The sequence below is a fragment of the Lonchura striata genome, chromosome 1, assembly GCF_046129695.1.
Source record: "Lonchura striata isolate bLonStr1 chromosome 1, bLonStr1.mat, whole genome shotgun sequence".
Lineage (NCBI taxonomy): Eukaryota > Metazoa > Chordata > Aves > Passeriformes > Estrildidae > Lonchura > Lonchura striata.
The window spans coordinates 97,740,419-97,761,636 of record NC_134603.1 but is presented as its reverse complement, the minus strand read 5'-3'; the positions used below and the strand labels follow the sequence as shown (position 1 = coordinate 97,761,636).

Here is a 21,218-nt window from a genome sequence, read left to right as displayed (position 1 = left end):
AAAGGAGAAAACTCCACAAGCATGTTAAACAGAAAAGGCCAGTGCCTTAATGCCATTTGCATTCAGTTTTAGGAAAACTCTTTTTTGAAAATAAAAGTAAACCTACTGCGTGTGAGGTTTGGGTTGCAGATTCAAAATCAATTAAGATTCTGTAATTAAGTCTCTGCATATCTAAATCAAAGAGGCTTCATTTGCACAGGCTTTATGTGTAAATTCACGTTCCACATGTGGTATGAAAAAATTCTGAGCTTTTAAAATTAAGAGCATGTGATCCAGGAACTCTGATAAATACTTAACTTTCCAGTAGCTCTTTGAATATTTTGGCAAAGCTCATTAGACACATTGGCTCACATAAAGAGCTACAAACAGAACAAATCTAAGACATGAGAAAGATTTAACTGATGATGGTTTGCTCTAAAACACGCCACAGCAAATTACATCAGGTCAGCCCATAATTTCCAAGCTATTTGTGTCCATGAGAGGGACAGACATTTTATGATAAATCCCAAAAGTAATACACACACTGAATGACATCTGAATGACATCAGTGAAGCCTACAACTGACCCACCTTCATTTTCACCTCGGGCCTCTCTTGAGGTTGGCTTGCTGAGGTCTTCACCCTGAACAAAAGCTCTTCGCAAAAACACCTTACTGCAAGTTAGTGTGGGAACCCAGGGCACAGGAAATATTTCTCTGTCTGCTCTGAGGGGACCTGACTCACAGAGAAGCACTGACTTTGACCCTCATTCATGGAGAAAGCTTCCAAGACTTCAAGACAGACTAGAAACCAGAAAGTGTGAAACAGATTATAGAGATTAGTATGGCACCTCACTTGGGTGAGAAATTTAGGTTTTGGGACTTTTACTATGTTGTAAATTGGAACAAGATGGAGGTTTTAGGGTGGAGGCAGTTTGTTCTTCTTCGCCTTCTTCTTCATGGGTTTGGATGATATCTCATAATCGGGCAGGAGTCCTCATTGCGGGCTTCAAAGGATCAGTTATTGGTTAAAAGGTAAAATAATCTAAGTGTCATTTCTTAATTGGACAGTTTAGTCTTAAAAAACCTTGTAACAAGAGATTGTTGGCCATTTTTGCGGTGCTTTTCCAGCGTGCAGAGTCTGGTATAGATGGCGTGCAAAACTTTTGATAAGGTAACAATAAACAAGAAGCTGAAGATCAAAAAAGTCCTGTGCATCTCCTTTTCCTGACACAGAACAGCTCCAGAAGGGTTTTCCCCCTGACAGGGGAACCCCGAGAGAGGAGCCCAACGTGGGGCAAAGAAACCGATATATTAGCTATGGGCCCCTATCAGACTATAAACTTCACCAAGTCAGTATTCCCTGTAAATCCAAGGTTTACTGAAAGAAAGCAACACCCGGCACCCAAATCTTGAAATTTGAAGTGCTAGGGCTTAATTGTAAGACTCAACTTTCTATAGTCTTACAGTGACAACTCTATTTTCCTGCCACGTGTGCATTCATTTCTAAGGTAAATATGTTGAGCACTACTCAACAATCCACTCAGTGGGATGCAAAGAAACTGTTGTTTGAAAAACTATTTCCATGGACAAGAGCAACAAGTCTGCCAGCTCACAACTGTGAGGCAAAGCAGTGCACCTGAAAGGTGTCTAAACAGTATTTTTTTCCATGAGACCTGATTACTGGCTACTTCCCAAGCTAGAGGGACAAACAAGGGTAAGGGAAGAACATTGATGCAAACACACATTATGGGCCATGATGACATCTATCCCCCTGCAGGCAGGTAACTGTTACCTGTTTCGCTCATAACTTCTGTGATGAGGCGATATCCTTCCTCTCTCATAATCCGTCCGGTGCCGACTGCTTTCCTGCCTCCTCCTATCCGGACTGCGGCCCCGATCCCGACGATCCCCGTGGTTGGCGGAGCGATGCCTGTCGCCGTGAATGTGCCCGTGCTCGCGGTGCCGGTGCTCATCGTAGTGCTTGCTCCTGTCAGGGGAGCGCCGGTCGCTTTGGGACTTCTCTCCCTGGTACTGCCCCGTGTGCCTGAAGTGGCTGCTGCTGGCGCTGCTGCCGGCAGCGCTGCTCGGGAAGGAGCCGGAGCTGTGCTGGTAGCTGCTGAAGCTGGGCGGCGGGAACGACTGCTGCGAGTAGCCTGCCGAGTACACGGGCTGGTAGCTGACTTGCTGCGGCATGACTGGCGGCGGGGGAGGGTGTGGTACCGTGGGGGGAGGCATCATGTAAGGAAAGGTGCTTTGTCCAGCAGGTGCTCCTGGCACGGGAGTGTTGCTAGGGTTTGGCACTGGTGGAGGAGTGGGTGGGAAACATGGAGGCACTGGGAAGCTCTGCCTCATCTGGTGGTTTGGAAATGGTGGCCTCATGGGACACTGGCTGATGGGATTTTGTGTGGAAGGGGGCACTGGAGGAGGATAGGGCACAAAGTCTGGCCTGGGAGGCATGTAACCGGTGGCTGGAGGGTTGGAGTAGGTTGTTGGAGGGGCAGTTTGCTGCTCATACTGGTACTGCACGGAGGGCTGCTGTGGGTGGAGCTGCCGGAGGTTCTGAGGGCGGTAGGTCTGTGTTGAAGTCCTTGCTCCTGGTCCCCCCTGGCCACGGGGACATCCTCGCCCAGAATGGAAAGACATGGCTCACCTTTATTGAGGAAAATAAAAATGCAGTGTCACACAGTTTTTGTAAGATGTCTTCAATGCATCTGCAGGAGCTACTCCTGAAGTGCTGACACTGCAGTTTCCTTTAACAGAAGCAATAAATGATATCCACTTTCACTGGGAGCTTTGTGCTCCTCAGACATTTAGTGCAGGCCATTTATGCCCCTTTAGATTCCTTCAAGCCTCTAATCCATGAAAGCACTTACTGTCTTCAAGCCAGAACGCAAGCTGGATCATGCTTTACGAGTTAGGGCAATGTAATTTCAACAAATTATTGTAATGATGGCAGGTCAAGGATACAAGCACCTCCACTAGGACTTTGACACTTTGATATAAAACCTTTGGATACCCCACACCAAAGAAATCACTCATTATTATAACTGCAGTGGTTATCCAAAGTTGTGTAAGAAGTTCTCTCTAGAACACAATTCTAAATTTTGGGCAGAATGACTTGACTAACAAATCTTTGGATGCCTCCTGGCCAAACAAATCATGTCAACTTTAAATTAAATACTAGCTTGCTATTGAGTCCCCAGTGTACTAAAGACTGAATTCAACAGACCCTTCAAACTCTTTTAAGTGAGGTACGTATATTTTTGTGGAAAAACAGGTTACACATCTTGCAGGTTATGAAAAAAAAAATCATGCAGACTGTGCTATTCCTTAATTTTCACTGAAATAAATGATTCCAAATAAATCCCTCAACTGCCTTCTTGACCCTGTTACCCTTGAGAAACCATCACTGCTTAAAGTAGGTTTAAGTGTTGCTCAAAACAAGGCATGTATTTAAGGCATTAACATTTATAAATGAAAGCACTGTGCTTCATTAAAGTTTAAATTGATTTTTTAATTGCAATGGTAAGTTTCAAAACCTGAAAAAAGGAGAAAAAACACTTAAGAAAATTTATGGCTGGAACGGAAGGAGAGGTGAAAAAAATGATCTAAGCACCTCCAGAAGTCAAATCCTGTTTTCTGTAAGGGGAAGTGAGAAAGAAAGGGGAGACACACACAATTGGAAAGATCACCAGAAAAAAGAAACAAAGCCTCCCTTTCTCTGAGGCTTTGCTGATGCTGAAGAATACACATGCACAGAATATTCTCCCACCTGCTATAGTGCAACATGGCCAACCTGGACTGCTCAGAGCACTGCTCTCAGCCACATTCCGGTGACACTGTAGTAAAAGTTGCAGCACTTGCTGAGAGAAAGCAGACAGCTTCTGGTGAACTGGAGGGAGAAAGGAAACGAAACACAGGGGCAAAGGACGGATAGCAAAGATGAGGAATCAAGAGGACCCTCCTTACACATGCAGTGCTTAGTGGAAGCCACTGGAATTGGTGGTAGTATTCCCTCTCCAGAACAATCAAGTGCCAATGTGAGTGTGATTCCCACACTATGAGGAGATAGCAGCCATGATGGTATAAAGCCACGTGTTCCTTCCAGTCAGCCTGCACCTGCTCAGTACCCTCTAATATTCTAAGGGCTCTCAAAAAAAAAAAAAAAAAAAAAAGTCACAACCAGGGGAGAAAAAAAAAAGTCAACATCCATTTTGTCTGGCAATAGCATACCCTTTTGATATTACTGACTATAATCCATCAGATGCTGAATTAACTTTGCTTTGGTTCTCCTGCTGTGCTCTTACACAACTCAGGCTTGTAACAGAAGACTGTTTTAGACTTTGCTAATGCTCCCATACACATGTTATTTAAACAGGCTGTACCACAGTGCCTTATCTTTAGGTGCGTTTCTTTCTAACATGTCACAGCATTCAAAAAAACAGTCTTGTTTATCAGCTCACAGACCTTCCCAATGCCAGAGAACTGCTCTTGATCTATTACTTTAATTTTAGTCCTTCAGCAAGCCCAGAATCACAATTGGAAAAAAAGATTCAAAAAGACACGGAACTATTTTACATGCCCAAACTATTTTAAAGCTCCCTCTGCTGCAAACGCAAGTCACATTAAACTTCAAAAACACAAAAAAGAGCAAACTCCCCTTCCCCTGTCACCTAAAGAGGAATTTTATTGCACCAATAGGAGCCATTGCATTCTAAAGCAGCACTGGTCCCCTAAAAAACACTGAATAAACTCATCTCTCCCTGCAGATGCACTGCTGAGAGCAACAGGGCACTGACACATCGAGAAGAGAGCACTGAGAGGGGACATCATCAATGCCTGTAAGTACCTAAGAGAGGGTATCAAAAAGGCTGGATTCAGGCTCTTCTAGTGCCGTGCAACAGGCACGAGAGTGAACGGACAGAAGCCGATGCACAGGAAGTTCCACCGGAACATGAGGAAGAACTTCTTTAACTGTGCGGGAACGGATTCCAGAGAGGCTGCGGCGTGTCCCTCACTGGAGATACCCAGGAACTGTCCGGACGCAATCCTGTGCCATGTGCTCTGGGATGACCCTGCAGGAGCAGGAAGACTGGACCAGGCAACCCACTGTGGTCCCTTCCGACCTGACCCATCCAGTACCACCGGCCTCGCCCCACCGGCGCCTCCCGCCGGCCCGGGGGCACGGAGCCGCCGAGCCGCCCCTGCCGGGCCCCGCTGCCCGCGCCAGCCCGGCCCCGCCAGCCCCGCGGAGCCGCCGCGCTCCCGACCCCGCGACCCCTGCGGAGCTCCACGAGCAGCGCGGAGCGCCCCGAGGCGGCCCCGCCGCCGCCCCGCGGGCAGCCCGGCACGCCGAGCCCGCCCGGCACGCCGAGCCCACCTGGCGCCCTCGCCGCCGCCGAGCCCAGCGCCGCCCGCAGCGCCCGGCTCCGGAACAGGAAAGCGATGGGAGGCGCTGCGGGCGGAAGCGCCGCCCGCCCGAGGGGAGCGGCGGCATGAGCGGAGCGGAGCCGCGGCTCGGCGATGCCGCCCGGCCCCGCGGGGCCTCCCGGCGGCGGTACCCGGCCCTGCCCGTCTGGGTGGTGGAGGACCACCAGGACGTGAGTGCCCCGCGCTGGGCTGCCGGGGGATGGGGACTGCCATGGGGAGGGTTTCCTTTGTTCCTGCCTGCGTGTGTGCTGGTGTTTCTCCGCGGCGCGGATGCTCAGAGGGGCAGGAGGAAGCGAAGAGAGGTGCCCGGTGCGGTCACCGGCGGCCTCCCGGGAGACGCTTTCCCGTACGTGTGCGGCTTCTCCGGGCGCTTCCCGGGGAGCGGCCCTCCCCTCCGCAGCCGCACACAAACCCCAAAGCCGCCTTCCCTTCCGCCCTGAAACATCAATGAACTTCAGCGCCCAGGTGGCCCGATTTTCCTTCCCGATTGACTTATTGCCATGATCGCATTTTGGCATTTTTAAAAGCAATTATTGCTGACTGCTTTTTCTTCTTTTGTAATTGAACCACACCAATTGCTGTGGTTTAAAGGAGATAATACCTACATTACACTGCTGTTTTAATTTGCTGGCTATTAGTGGGGTGCTTGGAAACTCAACCCTACCCAGTGTATGACATGTCAGCAGAGTATAAGTAAATATAATCCTATCCCATCTAGTAGATTGACTCCCACTTGATGAGGAATGTTAAAAATCTGGAGCTTTGCCTTTTTTTTTGTGGAGTCATTGAAAAAGGGAGTGAAGAAGGAATTGCTTTAGAATTGCTGTTTCTGGTTTCTCATGGGGTTTTTTATAATAGCATAAACTGAGGTTTTAATCCTAAAATAACAGATTCTTTACTTGGTTATTTGCAAAGAGAAAATGTTAGTGTAGTAAAGTGTTTTAAAGACAATAATGTTACAAATTTGTTAGTAGTTTAATACCGTTCATTTTTGTAAAGACTCGCTGAATACAGGATGCTGTGACAGCTGATTTTTACAGCTCTAAGTAGCCAAGGACTTAGAGTGTCAGTGTGGTAGGAATTCTGAGATAATACCTCTTAATGATCCTTCTTTACTTTAGTCTCTATATTTCTGGTTTTAGTCAGCTTAAAGTTATATTAATACTATATATTTAATTTAAAACATTTTCAGCACAGGAGTGTGGATTAATTGGTCTATCTTGCATAAAACATAATGGCTTTTTGTCCCGAAGTGGAAGAACTTCACAGAAGTTTTGATATCAGCCTTGCTGATAGTGATGTTCCTCCAGAGCAAGTTGTCAGTAGCTGCATCATGCACTGATTAATAATAACAGCTGTCATGAAGGAAATTTTGTTCTTAGTCCAAATCAGGAGAATTTGCAAGGTTAGAGAGGTTAGTCTTTCCTGTCTCTTGCAACCAGTAGTTGCACTTACCTGAGGTGAAGCTTCAATTTTAATTGAAAATACTGTATGTTATTTAGTAGGCCAACTTGCTTCTTTGTTACAAAAAAGTAAAAGCCATGCAACAGGAAACCCATGTTGGTTTTAATCTTGTTTTATCTATTGTTGCAATAATATACATATGTTTTACGGTTATGCCTATGCAGTATGCAGGGTTTATCATCTTAATCAGTTTTATGCCAAAAAAGTAGCTCAGTTGCTTTTGTAATGCAGAGGTCACATATATTTTTTGTTGCTTCTTACAGTCTTCACATTCCCTGTATAATAGTGCTGTCATTCACAATCCTTGTTGGATTTGCTCTGATAGCCAAGGCAGTTGATTCTCTCTAACTGTGGAAGAGCCTCTGTGAGCTCCAAGAGAAAACAGCCATCAGTTTTCTCATTTTTACCACCCCATATTATTGCAGTTCAGTGGTTTGCTATTCCTGTAAATTGGTGAGTTGCTTCATCTCCTGTTTTTCACCTATCTGAGTGAAGAACTTCAGCAGAGAATAAAGTTGGACAGGTAAGAAAGATAGTCTCTATTGCAAGCAGTAATGGAAGGATTAGGAATTAATTCTCCAAGAGGAATAGGTTTAATGATCAGCTGAAGTTTAAATCATGGTGGCGTCAGTTTTCAGTCTATATCATTTAACTTATAAAACATAAGGAGCAAACTGTTTTTATCTCCATAGCACCAGTGCATGGTGAGAAAGCTTTATAGCATGGGAAAAGAAGTACAAGGCCAATGATCTGCAGAAGAGGAAAGGCATTCCTGAGTCTTCGGTGTAAATGGAAAAAAAACCCCTCAAACATCTAGGAATAGAGTTGAATGGCTAGTGAGAAGAGCTACTGCAGACAAGACTTCCTATAAAGAAGGAAAAAGGGTGTAAGGCTGTGACTTTTCAGCAGTTTCTCATCTGGAGCACTTGGGCTTATAATGATTACTGTTCACGAGTTGTCTTGCCACTGGAGTTATTTTCCCTCTGTATTGTTTTCTGTCTCATCCTCCCTCTAATAAAATTCTAAAGGAATAAAAGTGGTACTGGTGGTTTTGCTGCTAAAGCTGTTGCATTTTTCAGCTCACTGACTATCATTAAAATGTTTTTATTCATGTTGCTTTAGGTGCTGCCTTTCATCTATCGTGCCATTGGTTCAAAGCATCTTCCTGCCAGTAACATCAGTTTTGTTCATCTTGATTCCCATCCAGACCTTCTCATTCCTGTGAATATGCCTGCAGACACAGTATTTGACAAAGAAGCTCTTTTTAGGCAAGTCCTGGGTACTGCATCAGAGTAGACTTTAAGTCTAATTCTTGCTGCCTTTGATTCACAGTGATTATTGCTATGACTGCTTAGGAGGGATGAACAAAAGTGATATAAGTCACATTCAAGTTGCATCTTCTGTCTTTTCACTTTTGCTGAAACTTTATTTTTTAATGGCAAAAGTTACATTGCGTATCAAGCAATTTAAGATGCATGACGTTGCTTTGTGTATTGACTCAATAGTGTATGATGGTATTAAGCCAAATGTTTCTTCTGGGTAACAGGAAAGCACTCTGGATGCTTTGTCTGAAAAGCTGTAATTACAAGCTGATGCATTTGGTGTACTTGAATCACCTTAGCCATAGTCAATATTTTGTTCTCTTTATTGAGTGACTAAAAGGTTTTGTGGACTCTATCACAAAATCATTGAATGCTTTGGGTTGGAAGGAACTTTAAAGATCATCTAGTTCCAACTCCCCTTCCATGGGCAGGGGCACTTGCCACTAGACCAGGTTGCTCAAGTCTCCATCCCACTTGACCTTGAACACTTCTGACTATGGGTCACCTACAACTGCTTGGACAGCCCACGTGGTGTATCTCACCACACTCACCATGAAGAATTTCTTCCTAATATCTAATCTAAACACCCACTCAGTTTAAGCCCTTGTCCTATCACTGCATACCCTTTTAAGAAGTCCCTCTCCAGCTTTCTTGTAGTCCCTTTTAAGGTATTGGAAGGTACTATAAGGTTCTGTGCAGAGAACAACCCCAACTCTCTCAACCTGTCCTCATAGGAAAGGTATTCCAGCCCTATGATCATCTTTGTGGCCTTCTCTGGACCTGCTTGAACAGGTCCATGTAATTGTTATGTGGGGAGCCCAGGGCTGGATGCAGCACTCCAGGTGTGTGGTTTCACAAGAGCGGAGCAGGGGGGCAGAATTCCCTCCTGTGACCTGCTCATCACACTTCTTTTGCTGCAGGCCAGGATACAGTTGGCATCATACACCTAAAATAAATAGGGTCTTGATTATGAGGAAAGATGCTAATCCTGTGGATGTGGATTGACTCACTCTAATTACTGGGATGACATTTAAAATACACTTGGAGAAGTTTACAATAAAACACTCTCATGAGGTCAGTTTGAAGTTATTTGCAACAATGTTGATGATGTTCCTTGCACTCTCCTCTGTCTGATGTATCAAGAGATAAAGGGCATAGAATCACAGAGTCACTGATGTTGAAAAGGCCTCTAAGGTTATTGAGTCCAACCATTAACCTAACACTGCCAAGTCCACCCCTAAGGAGTTTATAATCAAAGTGCCATGCTAAGAGTGAAGCCAATTCCACTCTACATCTACTACAGACCTTATTGGTTTGTCTTAGGAATAAAGATTTCCCTCTCTTTCTTTCTTTACCCTTACATGGAGTACTACTTTTAGATTATTTGCATGGGGGCCTTCAAGTTGTGGAAGATGTTTGTGGTGTTCTTGACCATTTATATTTATCTTGTGTCTTTCTCTACTGATTACAGTGAATTAAGTATTGAAAACTGGATTATGCCTGCTGTTTATGCTGGCCATATTTCTCAAGTCGTGTGGCTTCACCCACACTGGGCTCAGCAGATCTCGGAAGGGAAACACAGTTTTCTAATTGGGAAAGATTTATCAACAACAACGATCAGGTGAATTGTCTGCTGACATATATTAGTAATATAAAAGCCATCTCTATGGATTTTCATTGGAATTGTTTTGTTTTCTTGGATAAAGATGAACATTTAATTTATGTTTATAATTTCCTTAGAACCTAATGCAGTTATACTTGTATCAATTTAATCTTTGTTCTAACTAGTAAAATTGTTAATTGGTATCAGCCATGACTGTTTTTCTAGTGTGGGGTGGGTTTTTTTGTTTGTTTGGAGTTTTTATTGTTGCTGTTGTTGTTGTTTTTTGAAGTTAATTTAGGTAAGTACTGAAACAGGCACTCAGGTAGTGAATTCTCCATCGTTTGATAAAGGACAATTCACCTGAGCAGCCTCATCTAGCTTTGAAGTCAGTTCTGCATTGATCAGATGATTGACTAGAGACTTCCAGTTGTCTCTTTGAATCTTAATTATTCTGTGATTCAAGTTCAAATTAGAGCCCCTCACCATTCTGCAGGATGCAGTCCATAATAATTTTGTATTCACCATATTAACAGTGTTGTGATTTTGTGCAGCTTTAGGGGATATTTGCAAATCATGGCTCTTGTGAGCATAGCAAAATAAATATTTTGAAGCAAGTTTAACAGAAGACAGCAGAGAAGTGCTTTGTTTTACCACCTTAAATAAAACATTTAATGCTCTATGATTCTGAATCTGAAGCCTAAAGGGAACCTAAATGATTTTTTTAAAAAAGCTAGTGCTTTCTGTTGCATTTAATAATTTAGCCAGTATATAGGAATAATGCACAATGGTTGAATAGCTCTTTCACTGATGGCTTTAGCAGGCATGCAAACAGCATTTCAGACTTCCTTTTGAAGACATTTGGGTACATTTTCTTCAGGTTCTAGGCCTACCAAGACCATCAAAGAAGAAAGGGAAAGAATCCTCATAAATACAAATTTCCTAAAAGTTTTGATGACAAAAGATGGATGGGCAATAGATACAGCCTCTTCATTAGTGGACACTAAGGTACTATGGGCTCATGGTGAACCCTGCAGAATTTCTGGGAAGATGTGCTGTGATAGCCTTGTCAACAAGATGGGGCTGTAATCCAGCCTCTCCCCTTGACAAACTGAGGGTAATCCAGCCACAAGACGCTGGGGAACTGAACTTCAAATTTCTCCTACTTAGGAAATGATTTGTCTTTGTGGTTGATTGATGGTGATACCCTGAGGCCATACCACAAGTGAGCAGAAGTTCACACTTCTTAATCTTATTTGTTATTTGAGTTTATGATTCTTAAGGCTTAAAGTACTACAATACAGGTTGAAAATTCTGTTCTTTAAATTTGCACTATAAGTAGAAGTTTTAGTGTTGCTTTTGGTTGGTTAGTTGTTTTTTGGGTTTTTTAAAGTGGATTCAATTGATTGTTATTTATCCTCTAGTTACCATGTTTATCACTTAGGGAATCTGTTGGGGTAAAAAAAGTTAAATTTTACTTATGAATTCATAATATTTTACTTTCACTAAGCCAATCTATATGCATCTCAGGGCACTTCTCAAACCCAACTGTAATAATTTTCCTAGAATATTATAAAACCAAGGCAAAATATCCATATATTTGCAGTCTTACGTGCCGTAGTATTGATAATATCTTGTCAATTCTGGATGTTGTCTTGAAAATGAAATTCAATTTCAAATTAATCTTACTGGACATAATGCATTAACTTTTCCTTATCCATTAAAACCTTGTAGGGTTATCATAAGAAATATTAAGTGAATTTTAATATATTCCACAATAAAGAAGTCGAAGAAACTTTAATATAATTTAAACTTGAGAATTAAAAGAAATATTTTCTTTCTACACATTTTTATTGCTTTCATTAACCATCAAACATCTATTCATTCTTCTCTGGATCTCTAAAGTATAAAATGCTTTTTCCTAAGCTCTTTGCTAAGGTGTGTATTAACTGGGAATTATTGTCAATTGTAGGGTTACAGGCACAGATAATTACTTCTTAAGTGATGGTCTTTATGTTCCTGCTGATCAGCTAGAAAACCAGAAGCCTTTAAATTTGCACGTCATTCTCATCAATCCTACTCAATCATCAAACAGCCGTGAAGGAAATGGCAAAGTAACATCTGCTAAAAGACTGAAGCTAAATACAGATGACACAGCAAGTGCCACTTCTGCCTCTTCACTGGATCCTGGTGATTTTAATCACAACATCCCGAGTGTGAAGGAAAAGGAAATACAAAATTCAGGTGCCTTAAATGGGGCAGAATCTTTGGCAGAGGGCTCAGCTTCAAGCTTCAAAAACAGTGAATGCCCAATAAGGGACATTGCTAAAGATGTCTGCCAAGTACTGCAGAAAGGAGATGCATATGTTTTGGACATCGACTTAGATTTTTTTTCAGTTAAAAATCCATTTAAAGAAATGTACACACAGGTAAGTATGGAAATTGAGAAGCCTTGTACCACTCACAAAAGAGTTCCAGCCTTAGTATTTATTGTCTATGGAGAAACTCATCTAAACTAAATTAGCAGAATAGCTGACCATGGTTAATGATTAATGGTAATACTTTAAAGAGATATACTCCCTTAGAAATATTTCTTTAAAATGGAAATATGTGGTAAAGAATTATAACCACCAAATCAGAGGATTTTCTTACACTTGGTATCAATATTGAGTGTACATTCAAACTCAGGGGTATATTCAACTTCTACTCGTTGCTTGGGACATAAAAGCTATGCTTGGGTTTCCAGAGGTTACCTTCCAAATACCCACAGCAAGATATGAGAGCCTGTATCATTTTTACCTCTATAATCTGGGCTTAGAAAGCCATGATGGTATCAGGAGATTGGATAATCAACACTACTGAGCCTTTTGAAAGGCAAAGAGTGGTAGCTTGTCCTGATGAGAGGCTGTATGTTCATTATTGCCATATTAGAGTAGGGAAAGATCTTTTTTTGAAGGCTTTGAGGATTGGGTTTCTCATTTGAAGAGTCATTTTCTTCCTCTTTTTTTTCTTTTTCAAAGACAGAATATGAGCTTTTGCAAGAGTTGTACAATTTCAAGAAGCCACATAAAAATGCAACAGAGGTATGATGCTTCCTTGTGGAACATATGAAGGAATGATTCTTTTTATTTACTCAGTGAAAATGAATTACGACAACAGGAAGGAGCCTATCAAAGGTGCTTAATGAAGTGGTCTCGCATTAAGTTATGCAGCCAAAAATAATCAGCAGCATCTTAGAAATTTTTTTATCTATTAAATGTTTTGATTAAACATGTGCATTGCATAAATATTTTGTATGAGTTGTGAAAATTTGTTTTCTGTAAACAAAATGGTAATTGGCATGGAAGGAATGAAAACCTAGTAAGTCACCAACAAACTTGTTCTTTTTATGGCTTAACAGGGCTTAGGTGTGGTGGGCTGTTTATTTTTTGTTTTTTTTTTTTAATGGCTGATTCTTTTTTATTTTTTTTATTCCTTCCTCCTGGCTCTCCCATTCCTTCCCTTATTGCTCTTTCTTGATAGTCAGAGCTGTGATGAATGTGTATTTGGTATTTTATCTTTTTGTTCAGATGTGGGATTACATTATTATATGCCATACTGCAAAAAAGTACTGTAATGTACTTTTCATTTTATGTGCTTCTGAAACATGGAAATACAGGCTTTCATAATCTCATCTGAACACTAAGATAGAGATTCAACACATTTAATTATAACAAATAAATGAAACCTATTTAATATATGTGAATAAAGAAAGATATGTTGAATATTGGCAGATTTATTTTTATTTCTTAGTAAATCAGGAATAAAAACAGGTACATATTTAAAAGGTGGCTTTTTAAAATTTGTAATGGGAAAATCAGAACAAAGTGAGGTGATTTATTCTGAAGGTATAATAGTTTCTGCAGGCATTTGTTATAAGGAATAAATTGCTTGTTTCCAATTTCCCCACTTCCAGTAGATCAATCATTACAGAATTTAAATAATAGGATAAGTCATGATGTTCTTACCTTTTTTTCCTTAACATACTTTTGTATATGCTTATTCAAAGGAAGACTTGCTGGATTGTGTTGAAAACCGTGTTCATCAGCTGGAAGATCTGGAAGCAGCATTTGCAGATTTGTGTGACAGTGATGACGAAGAAACCCTACAGAAATGGGCTTCATATCCTGGGTAGGAGATTTCTAAAAGGCCTAAATTAGAAATAGAAGTCTGAGACTGGTTAGTCCAGCATTCCGATAACAGAAAAGGATAGGATCTGTGCAAGTACACACTGGAAAAGCAGTCTGCTGTCTTCAGCACTACTGTAAGCTTTGGAAATGCAGTCTTGTACAGCTTCATGCAAGTTTTGTTGTCTATGGATGGAGGCATATTTGGTGACTAAAACCTTGGTCATCAATGTGTAGCACAGCTCTCAAAAAAGGTAACAAACCAAGGAGGACATGGAGAAGCAGTTCTTTGGTGCTCCCAAAGGTTCTGCTTTCTTTTGAAAAATGGAAGTTGATGGAACTGTGAGCAACAGTCTCTACTAAACATCTGAACTGCGTCACTCTGCTTTTAAACTAGATGTTTTCACATGAAGAGTTTTCAGATTAAAAGAGACAGGGAAATTCTGAGCTTTTCCTTGATAGGAGAATCATTCATTTTCCACATCAAATGCAGCTGTTACTGTATGACCTCTGTAACAGTGACAGGAAGTATTTTCTGTAAAGTTCATATGAGTTTTGAGCTATAACAGCTTCTCTGCAAATCTACCGTAAAAGATTTGAGGATTGGTTTTCTCATTCACAAGGAGGACTTGCCAGAGGAAAGTATGAATATAGGGACTTTATAAAAAAGACCTGGTGAAACAGTACAATAATACTGATAATTTCCATTTCTGCAAATGCAAGATGACACAGAAGAGCAAATTTCCTTTTCAAATCCTAGGCCATAATTTCTACTTCCCTCTTTTTTCCTCACCATTTTTTTTCCTAACCATTTAAGGTATATAAATGTTTCTAACTGTTTGTAACAAATTTTGGTTTTGTTTTAACTCCAGAATGAAGCCACTTGTTCAACTAGTTCACAGTTTGAAAACCAGGATGGAAAGCCCAGACTATGAAATGGTAGGTGACAAAGAGGAAGAAAGTAGACAGATGTCAAATGCATAGCTTTGACAGGGAGGGAGAGTCATACTTCCTTTCAGACTTGCTTCTTGATTCAGGACTTTGTGCCATTTTGGTAATTTTCCTCAGGTTTTATGTCTTATTACTTAAACCAGCTTTTTCTTTCAAAGCTGCTAATATTGTAGTCTGTTTGTCTGTCTATATTTAGGCAACTTTAGTGTGATCTTCCAGTACTATAATGTCTTGGGCTGCATCCTGTGAATGGAGGCTAAATTTCACTAGTCTTTTGATCTCCTTTGTAGAACTTAAAATAAGGTACCTATGTCATCTTCAAGGACTGCAGCATCTCTGAATTCATAAGAAGAGGTACAGGGTACTGGAGATAACAAAATAATCCATACAACCTCCAGAATTTTACTTGTTTAAAGAGCAAGCTGGGGGAAAAACTCCCCTATGTGAAGAGGTGCAAGTTACATGATGGGCTAGGGATGGTATCCTAAAGACTTTCTACATGCATAAGCGGTATCTATAATTCATCAACAGAAATTAAATCTGTCTTTAATTTACCCACAGGTCCATCAGGCTGGTCTGACCTGTGATTATGTGGAGCTTCCTCACCATGTTAGCACTGAAGATGAGATTGAAGGCTTCATACAATCCATTAAAGTTCTACTGACAGATCTGCCCAAGCCCACACTGGTGACAATTGCTCGGTAAGACCGTGCAGATCCTTTCACTTTAAAATGTCCAGACTATGCTTATGAAGCTAAGTGATCCTGTCAGTATAGCACTAGTTCTGTTTCAAGCTCTGTTGAAGTGGAAGCCTTACAGTACTTCAGCACAGGTTATATAAAGGCTGTGATGAGGGATTGATACATGTCACTGGAGTTCATACATCTCTACTTGTGTTACTTGAGTTAATTAGAGCAAAGCTACCTTGGGCTGAAATCCCACCTTCCTTACTCTCTTGCTCTAGGGTTTATTGTACTACAGATAGGATTTCTTTTTTTCAGTGAAACTTTTGCTGGAATGAGTTTTTATCTCATAGATTGAAAAGTGTTTATGTTCATCAAAGCTCTAGTAAAACTTATTATGGTGTAAAAATTAGGATTCCAGGACTTTAAGGGTTTTATTTAGAATAACAGAATAGCATTTGAGGCCAGGAACCTGGGAGAACTAAAGAACTGGCCCAAAAAATCTAATTTGAAGATCACAGTGTGCCTCTTGACAAATTATTGTAATTTAATCCGTCAGAAATACTAATTATGCTTTTAAAGCGCCAGTAACAATAGCAGAAGCTGATATGAAACTGGTTTTGGCAACAAGAACTAGTATGGCTAATTCCTGCAATAAAAGAAAACTATTCCCTCAGCCAATTACAGGGTTATTATCCACTGCTGTGGAGAAACCAAAATCATCTCTGTAGACCTTAACAGATAAAAAATTCAGGAAGTCAGTTTTTTACGAATACTTGTTTGAAGTTCATTAATAGATACTGTAAAAAATGCTATATGCCAGGTATTGTGAAGATGTTTTTCAAGTTTTCCTGCCTGCTTTACCAGTAGGATTTCAATTTTTCAATCTAAATTTTCAATGTGTCTTTTAATTAGATCCTTTGCTTGAACTTTGACAGCCAGCGTGTTCTGTGCCAGATTCAGGAAGAGAATAGAACAGGAAAGATTAGATCATGTTCCTGATCTGCTGCAGACTTTTTATTAAATTTAAAATGTAGTGATAAGAAACACAGCACTATGCTTCAAAGGGATACTGGGAGGCAAAACTTGCCACAGTTTGAAAGAAGCTTCAGTCTAGCCACAGAGCATTGCAGGAATACACAGTGTGGTTATAGTTGTGATATCTGTATTGTCATGCTTCCTTTATTTTTTTTTTTTTTAACAGATCAAGTTTGGATGACTACTGCCCTTCGGAGCAGGTTGATATCATTCAAGAGAAGGTTCTCGAATTACTACATTCAGTGTATGGCTCACTGGATGTGCACTTAGATTACTCAAGCACTTCATCTTCTTCATGACCTTTCTTTTTTTTTGTGCTGCTGTCTAATGCTGAGGATTAATATAAATTGATCATTATCTGTGATTGCAAGGGGAAGACTGCTGTTATTTCAGCAGGTGGCACTAGAAGCCAAGCTGACCCAGCTATGGTTTGAGTTGCATTGTTTTCTCCACGTCATTGGCTGCATCTGAACAGACTGTTACCTGTTTGGCTTTGTTCAGATTAGTGCTGTAATTCTTATTTTTACTGTCTTGTTTCTTAAAATTGGTGCAAGAGCAACGACCTTTTGTCTATAAATTGAGGGGTTTTATCCCATTTCTTTGTGTCTGTAAAAAAAAAATAATTAAAAAATTTATTAAAATGGTTTTCTGTTATATATTTTTTTTTTAGTTTGGCAACAGATTTGCTCCTCAGTTGTATTAGGTCTTTTAAAAGCTGGTCTTAAAAATGCCCTTAAAGCTGTTGGTCTATGTAGTGATGTTTCCTATCTGTCGTGCTGAGACGACCCTCTCATTTCTCTAGAGCAGCTCATACCCCATACACAGAATATAATTTATGTATTTTGCCTTAGAGTATTTTATGGGGGACTTAAATAATATCCCTAATATATAGACATTGGGCTTGGTAGTTTTACTTTTACATTATTTTGAAGATAAAATGTATGTATGCATGTGCATGCTTTTATGTTTTAAATCCTGCAAAGAACTGATAGCTTCTTCAGAAACAAAGATTTTTCTTGACTGAAGTCAGCAGCAAAACATTCTGTACCAGGTTTTCACTCATTTTGGTGTTGCTATTTAGGGAATAACAGCTTTAGAACAACTTATTTTAGAAATCAATATAGAGAAAACTGGCACTTACAGAGGAAAAAACCCCACAGGATTTATTTGGAATGAGACTGAAACAGGAAAGAAAATGCTACCTAGAATATTGTCTTATATTACAAATAAATTTCGCTTGTAATTTCTTTTGAAATAACAGAGTTCATTTGCTAACCTTACTCTTTGCTTTACAGAGACTTTGTGTACTTCTAAAGTTTTTTATTACTTCCGCTGTTGGTACAAATGACTATAGTATAGATTGTAAATACATCATTGCTTTAAAATATTTGTTCTAGTAGAATAAATTCCATGACCATGGATCCATTTTATTTATGGTTTTGTGACATGTCTGTCACAAGGAGCTTTGGAGCCAATATCCTTAATACTTCGTAAATTATAAACAGCTATACATCACATACAGCAATGAAGTGCAGTCAGATTATGTGCTGCTTGTATAAGGATTGTTTTTTGGGTTTTTTTTAAAGTTAAAGATCCTTCATGCTGGGCTTTTCATAAGGTTGTAGAAAACAACCCATGTGGGGCATGACAGCCCCTCCTGGATGGGCAGGTGAGAGCCCGTTTTCCCTAGGGAAAGCCTGGGCAAGGGAGGGCAAAACGCTGCCTGATAGCCAGGGCTGAGGGATCTGAGTGGGAGAACCTTTAGTATGGACCAAACCCTACAGTGCCTGCATCTCTGCCTGGATGCTGCTCTGGGGTGCCTTGTTTGGTGAAGTAACAAAATTAAACTTCCTTCTTTGCATTTTACCTGTGGTCTTGTGATTGTTCCTGTGCCTGCCTATGTTGGTTCATGCACACATGTTCACCCCAGCTTTGCAGAGTCAAAGTAACATCCTGAATTGTCTATTTGTTTTCCAGGTTAATTAACAAATTTCCTTTCAAGAATAGTTTTTGTTTATTAATGTCAAATTGTTATAATCTGAAATCTCTGACTAACACAGTCTGTTATGCCAGAAAATGACAGTCTCTCATAATAACAAAGATATTAATTCCTACATTAAGGACATTTGCAAGCTTGTTTTTAACTTTGATGAAAAGTAATCAAGCCAAGCCAGAAACAGGTGTCTTATTTCTTGCTTTTGCCCTATATGGCTTATTTATTAACCAGATGCACAAATCCTCCATTCCCTGTGTCTAACTCATTTTCCTCTCAGCTTATTTCAGTATATATTATGCAGAACAAGACAGTGAAATTGTAATGCATTACTCCTCTAATCTGTGCTGTAAGGATGGACATGAAGGCCTATTAGAAATAAACCCACCTCAGGATATTAGCATAGCAGCACTGTCTAAGGAGCTTTATATTGTCTCTTGTGTCTAGATGCCTTTGTTTGCTCTGCTACTCCCTTTGGCATCACGGAGGAGTAAGAATGCCCTGTTTGGAGGGCGTTTGCAGATATTCCTCAGTGGTAGAGATAGTTCTGTTGTAATTGTGGCTCGGCTTCCAAAATGGGCCGTCAATCTGAGCAGCCACACATTTGTGTACAGAATGAAATAGGGCCTTAAATGAGATATGCTGAGCAGCTTCTGCCTTCCCTGTGCATCATCAGCTCTGCACCCCAGCCACCCTGTGGATTCCCAGCTTTTCACTCATTTTTTGTGGAAAAAAATGAGTTTTTCCAAGAAGAATGAACAGGGGATGAGTCAGATGGTGGAGGTTACTGTGTTCTCTCTTACCATTTCTTCCCCTCCTTGAGGCTTCTGTCTCAGTGTCTGTGGCAGTTCTGTCCCTTCCTGTCCATTGGTAATGATGCTGTGAGTCAGTTACCCTAGACTTGGTCAGAGCTGGACTGTGGCGGCTGAAGAGTCAACTCCATAAATATCTTCTTTCTGCTGCTACTGAGGAAGAAGATAATTCTCCAGCAAGATCAGATTTGGGGAAAGTGACCCTTCCCTGGAAGTATCTGAAAGATCTGCATATGTGGCACTTAGGGCTTCAGTTTAGTGGTGAACTTGGCAGTACTGGGTTAATGATTTGACTCGATCTTAGAGGTATTTTCCAATCTAAACAGTTCTATAACTATTTCTAGGACACCCAGAATACGGGTGTTTTCTCCTTATCCAAGGAACAGCACTGGAAGATCCCCTTCTGTCCTGTTTGATGGACTCTGTTGTCCCCATCAGTGACACAAACTTTGTAAGTCCCAAACACTCTCAGGAGGAAGGATGGAAGGATTTTCTGTCTTCAGCTTTCAATGTCTCTTGCAAGAGGAAATGCTCTGTCATCACAGCAGAAGTGCAGCTCTCACCCCACAGTGTAAATAGGCAGGGACCCAACAAACCCAGTCCCAGCTCCTGCTTTGGCACAAATTTCCTCAATGTCAGCAGGTTCAGCCATAGACCAGTCCTGGGACAGAGGCAGTCTGGCTCTAGGTCTGCAGTGACCCCAAGGGAGAATCATATCAGCCCCCCAAAGTTATTTTTATTCCTTACTTGCCTTTGAGGCTGTGGACCACTGTATGCCCTGCTTCTCTGTCACAAGCACAGCTCTGGAAAGTGCTGGGTCCCTTAATGGGTGTTCCACCCTGCAGACTTAAAGGGACTCCCAACTCCCCTCTCTCTCAGATAAGGGACCTCTCATCTCCAAAGGAAAGCTTTACTCGCCATAGTCTGAAGCATTCAAGAAGTAGCTCAGGTTTTAATTTTTGTCTGGTTTTTTGTAGTGGTTGGGTATTATTTTTACAGTTTTATTACAATTTCCTTAAATAATTTCAAACAGGGATACTTACCCACTCAAGGAGGGAGCCATCTCACTGGAGAGAGAAAAATTATTCCAGCCTTCCCTTGCTGAATGCTAGTTATGTATTTTCAGCAGCTTCCATGAATGTCCTGATGGCTTTGCATATCTTCTACTACAGGGGATTGCACTGTCTTCTGGGCTGCATTCTTAGGAATTTCATGCCTTTAACAGAATTGTTAGAATACCATTTTATTCAAGGTCCTTGCAAAACAAATTACTATGACTTTGTGTTTGTCTTTCACTGCTTTACAGAATTAGGTCCATTGCAAACTTAGGGCTAGGTGCCCCAAAACAAGTCTGCCCCAGGCAATACTAAATCTTATATTTATTTAATATATGGTATCACAATGTCCAGTCAAGAAATATCTCCCAGCAGAATTACTCGTATGGAGCTGAATATTATACTGAATATCACTGTACTACATTATTTTCTAGTGTTTATGTCCTTTGTACTCTGCTTGCTACCTACCATCTCTTCCATCCTTTCTTGTAATTGCTTCTAAACAAGTTTTGGACAACACAAATTTAATAAGACTCTAATGTGTACAAAAGCCTTCTGGAACACTGTGCCCGGCACCAGGTGGTCCTTCCCCTCTACTTGGTTTTGCTCAGCTCTGAATACTAATGGCCAAGCTGACTCAAGTTCCTGACTTTAACATATCAAAGCCTGCCTTGGGACAGTCTTCTCTTTACTTCAACTTTATTTATTTTCTCACTCTTAAGTA

General features: G+C 40.8%; 2 protein-coding genes across 9 annotated transcripts in view; one reads left to right on the top strand and one right to left on the bottom strand.

Annotated features, from left to right (window-relative positions):
• DROSHA (drosha ribonuclease III) overlaps nucleotides 1-5,411 on the bottom strand; it is a 71,834-nt gene extending 66,423 nt beyond the window's left edge. The window contains exons 1-3 of one of the 8 annotated variants that reach the window (XM_021552351.3): nucleotides 5,361-5,407; nucleotides 3,753-3,872; nucleotides 1,773-2,630 (exon numbers count right to left, since the gene is read on the bottom strand). In XM_021552351.3, coding sequence (XP_021408026.1) covers nucleotides 1,773-2,623 — 851 coding nt within the window. In that variant the 5' untranslated portion in view covers nucleotides 2,624-2,630; nucleotides 3,753-3,872; nucleotides 5,361-5,407. The other 7 variants (XM_077786109.1, XM_077786119.1, XM_077786108.1 and 4 more) reach the window with 7 other exon arrangements.
• Nucleotides 5,412-5,453: 42 nt separating this feature from the next.
• On the top strand, nucleotides 5,454-18,500 carry C1H5orf22 (chromosome 1 C5orf22 homolog). The gene is made up of 9 exons (XM_021552329.3): nucleotides 5,454-5,580; nucleotides 7,997-8,142; nucleotides 9,668-9,817; nucleotides 11,769-12,225; nucleotides 12,817-12,879; nucleotides 13,845-13,966; nucleotides 14,835-14,901; nucleotides 15,475-15,614; nucleotides 16,801-18,500. Exons 1-9 carry the CDS (start codon nucleotides 5,476-5,478, stop codon nucleotides 16,931-16,933), a joined length of 1,383 nt encoding a protein of 460 aa, XP_021408004.2. The 5' UTR covers nucleotides 5,454-5,475; the 3' UTR covers nucleotides 16,934-18,500.
• Nucleotides 18,501-21,218: the final 2,718 nt, after the last annotated feature.

Excerpts from the sequence above, each read along its gene's own strand:
- C1H5orf22 (XM_021552329.3), top strand. The coding sequence starts at position 5,476 with ATGAGCGGAGCGGAGCCGCGGCTCGGCGATGCCGCCCGGCCCCGCGGG. Across the intron at positions 12,226-12,816 it reads TTAAAGAAATGTACACACAG|ACAGAATATGAGCTTTTGCA; the intron begins GTAAGTATGGAA and ends TCTTTTTCAAAG. Across the intron at positions 13,967-14,834 it reads AAATGGGCTTCATATCCTGG|AATGAAGCCACTTGTTCAAC; the intron begins GTAGGAGATTTC and ends TTTTAACTCCAG.